The following is a 7511-nucleotide window of genomic DNA, read 5'->3' as shown; positions in this document are numbered from 1 at the left end:
TGCTGCCTTTGGACTCAATCCTCCATCCTTAACAAGGTGTTTCTGAGAACACTTGTGTCTCCCTTCCCCCTCCTGCCTAAAGGAGGATGGGGGGGGCGGGGATTGGAGACCTCAATTCAACCCCAAAGAGGAGGACGGCTCACCTCATAATAAAATTAGTGGTAATAACTAATGTGTGTTCTTAGAACGTGATCATAACAATACATTTGCTTAGTGCATCTCATTTAACCTTCACAGCAATCCTATGAAGTAGGTGTTATTATCCCCAGTTTATAGGAAAGAAAACTGAGATGCAGAGATACGGTGAGCATCTTGAGTTCAAGCCCCAGGAGCCTGCTCTGAGCTTACCCTACGGACAGATTGGAGGAGGCCCTCTTCCCCCACAGGGATCAAGGCACGGCAGTGGGGGAGGGGGTGGAGTAGAACGGTGGAGGGAAATCCGGCCGGCGTTGGTGAGAAGGCCTCCTCCCCTCTCATCCCACCATCCTGGTTCTGCTGCCTCCACCTCCGGGAGACCGCCAGGTGTGGCCCAGGATGCCGGGAGGTGCAGGGGAAGGGGTGGCGCCTCCGCTCCTCGGGCGCTGGCCCGTCCCAGAGGGGACAGGAAGCCAGGACACCGGGGATTGTCTCTCGGAGCCGCAACCCCAGTCCGGGAGGAAGTTCTGCCGGGTGCTCTCCGCCGGTGCCTCCCTCGCTATATTGTTGAACAGGAAACAGGGCAGCGTGGGAGCAGGGCGGTGGAGGAGGGAGCGCCGGACGCCGAGCCCCCGCGCGGCTGCCAGGACAAGTGGAGGCGAGGCCAGCGATCGGACACCCCGAGGTGCCAGGGTAGGGCCGGACTGGGCGGGGGTGCTGATCTGGGGCGGGGAAGGGGACCGCAGGTGGCGGGTCCTCACCCGGGAGCATCGCGAGCCAGCCCCTTCGCACTGCGCTGGAGCCTGAGCTGCGCGGGCTCGGAAGGAGGGCCGCGCGGGACGGATCTTCCCCTCCCCCGGGAGGAGGTGGGAGGCGAAGGGCTGCCCTCCGTCCCGGGGCAGGAGGGGCGCAGGCCCAGGCCCCCAGCTTCGACCCAGGCGTTGGCGCCGCTGTGGCTCTTGTCTGTCTCCCGGGCAGTGGACGCAGTGCACCTCCTGGTGACGGGTCCGTCCTCGCTCTCCAGGGATCCTCCCCGCTCCCCCATCCCTTCCGCTCTCTTCGCTCCCCCAGGGTCGGGAAGGAGCCGAGGGTTGGGTCCCCTCCCCACCCAGCCAGTGACCCTGCGCTCCGGGGAGCGTCCTACTGTGGGAACCCCGCTCCAAGTTTTTCCAGGCCCGGCCAAGTTGCGTTCGGAAAGAGCCTGGGGAGGACGTAGATGGGACCGGAGCCGGTAGTGCCTGCAATCCGCACAGTTCAGGATGCAAATGGCCTTGCTCGGATTGGGAACGCGCCGGCACGACTGCAAGCCAGGGTCGAGCAGTCCCTAAGCAGCGCGCCTGCGGGACACAGAGGCCCGCGGACAACGAATCTCGCGCGTAGGGGTGGGGCGGGGCAGGGTCGGGACCCTACCCTCCCTTGGATCCGCTCGCGACCCTCTAGCGCCCCTTCGGTCGCAGCCCTCCCTGCCCCTGCCCCTCCCTCTGGCCTTCTCCTGCGCCAGGCCCCGCCCCCAAAGTCCCCACCGGCCCAGGCAGACTTCTTCAGGCTCCTCCTCGCCCCTCCCAGACACAGCCGCTTTGGGAACTGAAGGCAGCCCTCTCCTTCTTTGCTCTCCTTGCCAGCTCCTCCTTCCCGAGGTCTCTCCAGCCTAGCTCTTTGAAGCCCCGCCCAAGGAGATGGCAGGGGCCTAACCTGCATACACCCGCCGGCTCCGCCCAGCCAGCCCATGGGCTCCGTGAGGTCAGCCCTGCCGACGTGAGTGAGCGCGGGGGTCCAGGGGAAGGTGGTGAGAAGGGGTGTCCCCCCACTAGGGTTTAGTGGCTTAGCTCCGGTCAGCTCAAGGACCCCGCCTCCAGGGCCCAGTGTGCTTAGTGACTCAGTTTACACCCCTTCCCCATCGGGGAAAGCTTGAGAAAGAGAAGGAGCGCTAGACCAGACCAGACCTTGTGCCTTGGATCCCTCAGACTCAGCAAGAGGCCAAGCTCCCAGCTGCTGGTCCCAGGTCACCTTTGTGGGTCAGTAGGTGTGGTCGATGTAAAGCTTTGGAGGGACCAGCCACACAGGCAGGCTTACAACTGGGCTCTGACTCCCGCCCCCAACATACCAAGGGCCAGACTGAGCTGGCGTGGAGGGGGGCGTGTTGTGGTGATCACTCCAGGAGAGCTTTGGAGGCCCCGGGGTACACCGCACGGGTAGTTACTGTCACAAAGTGCATTCCCTAGGGGCCATTCTCATGGGGCAATGTAGAGATCACAGGGCAGGGGGGCAGGCCGCAAGGCCGAGCCTCTCTCGGGAGGTGGAGATGGGAGCCAGAGAGCAGGGGGCGGTGCCGGTCGGTCTGGGCTGGCCGGGCTCCGGGTTCACGTCTGTGGCAAAGCCGCTGGGGAAGAAAAGAGCAACCGAGAGAACCGGTTCCCCCGGCCTCGGCAGTCGCGGCCCCTTACGCCAAGGCCCTTGGACTAAGCGGGGCAGGGACACTCGCCGACTAGAGCAAAGCGGGGGCCGCTCCTGGAGCCCGCGCCCCAACCCTGTCCCCGCGGGCCTCGGGCGCACACGCCTGGGGAGCGGGGTGCCAAGGGCGCGATTCCCTGAGGGCTGGAAGCGTCGGGGAGGGGTGGGACGGGGGTAATGGAATGGGCTATTCTTCCCACTTCACAGACGCGGAAACTGAGGCCCAGTCAACTTTTAGGCAAACGTGGTGTCGACTTTATCGCGGGCAATCACCTCCCATCTCTTTGAGCCAAAGCTTCCCTGGCTGTAAAGCTGGACCAGTATTACCCACAATCTCCCCACCAAGGGATAGAATTTTACAATCAACCAAGAGAATGAAAGGGCTGTCTTAATTCCATCACTGAGTGTAAGAATGAGAACCTTAGAGATTATTTGATCCAAGTCCCCCGTTTTAGAGATAGGAAAACTGAGGCCTGAACGTACACAAACGATTGTAGCTTCGGTACTCGAACCCAAGTTTTCCGTCTCCCTAGTGCGGTGCGCTTCCCGGCTTGGCGGCCCTGACCTCCGCGCCCCTCCTCCTCGTTGCCCACAGGGACACGCCGCGGCCGCGATGGCGGCGGACGTCGAGGGGGACGTGTACGTGCTGGTGGAGCATCCCTTCGAGTACACGGGCAAGGACGGGCGCCGCGTTGCCATCCAGCCCAACGAGCGCTACCGACTGCTGCGCCGCAGCACGGAGCACTGGTGGCACGTGCGCAGCGAGCCCGGCGGCCGCCCCTTCTACCTTCCGGCGCAGTACGTGCGCGAGCTGCCGGCCCTCGGCCACCCTGCCCCCGCCCCGCAGCCGCCCGCGCGCCTTCCGGGTCCCGCAGAGCCCGAACCGCTCGCTTATGACTACCAATTCGTGAGAGCGTCGGCGCCCGCCGGTCCCGACGGCGCGCCCGCCGAGCCCCGGGGCCGCGCGGGCTCCATGCGCGGCCTACTTCGGCGCGGCGCAGCAACCCAGCGCCGAAGCCTGGCGCCCTGCCTGCCCGCCTGCCTGTACACGAGGCCTATGGCACCTGTGCGGCCCGCGCAGTCTTTGGACGACCTGGCCCGCACCGCCGCGCCCCCTGCCGGTCTCCTCGGGAGCGGGGGCAGCTTCAAGGCCTGCAGCGTGGCGGGCTCTTGGTTGTGCCCGCGGCCCCTGGCGCGCAGCAACTCCGAAAACGTCTACGAGGCCATCCAGGACGTGCGCGACCAGCCGCTGGAGCAGCACCCGGAGCAGGTACGCCACGGGGAGCCGGGAGCGGGCAGACGGGCGGGAGTTACGCCCGCCGCGAGCGGCGGCGCTAGGACACCCGCTCAGTCTTGCGTCGGGCTCCACGGAGCAGCGGTGTCCGCCGGGTTTGGACCGCTCACTCCGAGCCTGACTTTCCTCAACCACGAAACGAGAAGGGTACAGGCTCACTCACGATCTCTTACCTCCAATTCCCAAATGTCGAAGCTCCCTGGAGCCCAAAGGGTTTTTGTAACTCAGCTGATGGCAAACTTTGACTTGAACCGATGTGCGGCCGTGGACGGCCTTAATTTATCCCATTTAGTGCGAATATTCAAGTTTTGCTGCAGAAGTGCAAATAAACCCGATTACAGGCTGCTGCCCAAGCCTTGCTGGGAGAGTTATGTCACCCGTGGCAGGTGTGTGCGCCAGTTAACCTTCTAAAATCCGAACCATTCCGAAACGTATCCGGAATGAAATAGGGGACTGTGGACCTGCCGCCGCCGGCTCTACTGACTCGCCTTTCTCACATGAGCTTGGGCGTCGGAGGAGATAATGGATGTGAAAGTCAGGGGTCTGCTTCCTTTTTTGACTGGTTCTAACATTTTAGTTCCTTTTTTTTTTTTTTTTGTAATTTCGATGGTTTTGTTTCAGAAAGAAGTCCAGTTATCTCAAGGATGTTCTTTTTGCCTCAGAATTTGGATATGTAAATTTGGGAAATTTTAAATTTTTATTTAAATATCATTTAAAATAAGAGCACCTTTTTAAAACTCTTACATCCTCAGAATCCTTCGGCGGCCTGGACTTCTTCAAGTTTAGGGACTTTTCAGGGAGAGGTGGGGGGGTGGAGGGCACAGGCCCCCTCTGACATGTGCCACATCTGACAGCTGTGTAATTATGGGCAATCCACTTCCTCTCTCAGGGTCTCAGTTCGTGTTTAGATCAAGTGGGTAGGGGATGGACGACCCCTGCAGCTTGTGAGTCTCTGATTTCCTTCTTTGGACCCAATATGATGACAATAAATATTGATGCCTGCCACGTGCAGGGACTGGATCTGGGAAGAAAGAGGCACCGTCCCCATCTGTGAGTTCCAGGGTCTTCCCTCCGCGCGGTATCGTTATGGTGCAGTGTTCAGGATTTGAGGCAGAGACTCGAATTTGACTCTGCTGGGTCACCTGCCAGCTCCTGACAAGCCGCTTCATTCCCCCGGCCACGATGCCCTCTTGTGTACATGCAGAACAATACCAAAGGATTCGAGGCGTTGAGAGCCTTAAACGAGGTGAAGCGTGGAAGTGCTTGGCACGTAGTAGGCGGTCAGCCAAGACTGGCTGAGGTCCCACTGGGTATCTTTTCCTCCGGGTGCACGCCACCTTTGCTAAGGTTTCTGCAAGGGCCAACCCGCCCCCTGGTGGCCAGAGCGGAGAACAGCATGCGGTGGGTGGGGAAGGAGATAGGGACCCAGACCCGGAGCGGGGAGAGTTGCGGGGGCGGAGCGGGGGCGGAGCAGGGATGGGGCGAATCCTTCAGCCAAGCGCCTCTGCTAACCCACCAGACAGCTCTTCTGGAATACATGGCTGGATGCCAGCACCCCTTCCCCGGCGCCCCTCCGTTTCCTGAGCAGGCTCTCGGCAGCGCACTCCGGGGCCTCTCCACATTCTCTTTCCTTGTGATGGTGGGAATGTCTGTCTGGCCCTTGGAGGTGCACTCCTCCATCCTTGAGGTGAGGGACTGGCCTTGCTCTCTGAACCCCAGCACCTGGCATAGGGCCTGGCCCAGAGCCTTGCCGAATGTGTTGAAGAGGGACGGGGAGAGCCAGCCCCCTTACCATGAGCCGGGGCTCTGCAGGTCTGCCCAAGGGACTCCACCTATGAGCCCAGGACCAAGATGGGAGAAAGAGGGAGAGGAGACACCACCCCCCCACCCCACTCCCCGCATCCTGGTACCTCCTGAGAAGAGAAATCACCCCAGGAGCCAGGGTCACTGCCCCTCCTTCCTGTAGCTGCGGCAGCTGCAGTGGTGTGTTAGGAGTATGTGGACACAGGTGATGATGGCGGTAGGACTTGTACAGGGAGGAACTGGGGTGTCTCCCAGACACCTGGGTTTTGGCAGAGAGGCTCTGCCCAGTCCCACATTTGGCCCTAATTCACTGTGTGACCTCAACAAGTCACTTAGCATCTCTGGTCCTGTTTCCTCCCCTGTGTAATGGGTATAATACCACACTCCCTGTGACTGTGCTTTACTCGAGTGTCAGCTGTGGGCCTCCCTTGACACCCCATCCCTGACAAACGCCAGGGGTGGGCAGGTGGCTCCCTCCTGGGAAGGAAATCCCACCCTGCTCTCAGTTGTTCAAGGTAGAATTTAGAGAAGCAGTTTCCTGAAAGGTGAGCCTGCCTGTTTTCTCCTTGGAGGCTGCAGGAGAAGCAGGTCCTACCTTTCCCCTCCGTTCACTACATGTGAATGGACTGAACACCTGCCAAGCACCAGGTGAGCCTTTGGATCTAAAGGTGACTGAGGCACAGCTCCAGCTCTGAGGGGTTCACTGTCCGGGATGGGAGATTGGGAGGAGGGGACAGATGCTTCAGTGCCTGACACAGGCCACCTGTGATGGAGTTACACTCGGGGCGCGTGGGCAGAGGTGGAGGTGCGGGAAGATGCGGCACCTTTGGGGCCTTACAGCTGGGGCTCAGGAATGGGGGCTTGGGGTCGGGAGTGGATGGTGTCTTGCTGAGCGTGGGCTCATGGGCTCCTGCCAGGAATTTGGACTTTATCCTGCAGCTGTTGGAAGGCTTTCAGCAGAGAAGGGAGGGGGATTGAGGAAAAACCCCTGTGGCTGGGCCTTGGAGAATGACGAGGACCTTCATGGTCTCCCAGGCACGCAGTGATAATGGGAGATTTGGGAGGTAGACTCGGCAGGACCTGGTGGCTGATGGGTCGAGGGGGTGGGTGGGAAATCAGGAGGAGCTCCAGTCTCCCAGTCTGCACACTGGGGCAGACAGTGGTGCTGTTCACAGCCGGGATAACTGGGGAGGCAGGGGTGGAGGAAAGACGCGGTGCCCACTTTGGCCCTGCCTGGTCCAGTAGGCAGTCGGATAGCTGGGGCTGCCGTCCAGGAGGAGACCTTCAGCCTGTGATGGAGGAGCCATGGGTGTGGAGAGAATGTGGACTTGAGGACAGGAGCACCCGAACAGCCTTGGGGCTACTGCATTTGGGTGACTGACAGAGGGAGGAGAGAGGATCATAAGGGGAAAGAACAGTCAGGGAACAAGGAGGAAGAGCAGGAGAGTGCTGGCCCAGAAGCCGAGGGGAAGTGCCCAGAGAAAAGGGGAGTTAGATGAAGGCCATCGAACATTTATCGGTAGTGGCCACCAGAAGGTCAGCGGCCACCTTATCAGAAGCTGGTCAAGGGGTTGCTGAAGGCAGAGAGCAAAGGGTCAGAGAAATGAAAGTGAGGACACAGAGAGCATGTAGACAACTCTCAGAAGCTTAGCAGGGAGGGAGACCCGTGTGGTCAGATGCGGGTGCAGATCTAGGGTGGAGACTCCCCCGAATCTCAGTGAAGGCGCAGGAAGAGGGGGAGGCTGAGGATGGTGAGGAGGTCTTGAAGGGATGAGATCCCAGGAGAAAGGAGTGAGGGAGGGACCCAGAGCAGAGGGGAAGGGACCTG

At 60.8% G+C, this 7511-nt stretch overlaps 1 protein-coding gene across 5 annotated transcripts in view; it reads left to right on the top strand.

The window, feature by feature from the left end:
• The first annotated feature begins 457 nt into the window (after positions 1–457).
• ARHGAP27 (Rho GTPase activating protein 27) overlaps positions 458–7511 on the top strand; it is a 31639-nt gene continuing 24585 nt past the window's right edge. Inside the window, exons 1-4 of one of the 5 annotated variants that reach the window (XM_060081656.1) lie at positions 458–522; positions 711–820; positions 1758–1890; positions 3182–3856. In XM_060081656.1, coding sequence (XP_059937639.1) covers positions 3200–3856 — 657 coding nt within the window. In that variant the 5' untranslated portion in view covers positions 458–522; positions 711–820; positions 1758–1890; positions 3182–3199. The other 4 variants (XM_060081652.1, XM_060081654.1, XM_060081655.1 and 1 more) reach the window with 4 other exon arrangements.

Source organism: Mesoplodon densirostris, chromosome 18 (assembly GCF_025265405.1).
Source record: "Mesoplodon densirostris isolate mMesDen1 chromosome 18, mMesDen1 primary haplotype, whole genome shotgun sequence".
In the NCBI taxonomy this organism is placed as follows: Eukaryota; Metazoa; Chordata; class Mammalia; order Artiodactyla; family Ziphiidae; genus Mesoplodon; species Mesoplodon densirostris.
Note: the sequence above shows the minus strand (reverse complement) of the source record. Positions and strands in the feature narration are given on the sequence as shown.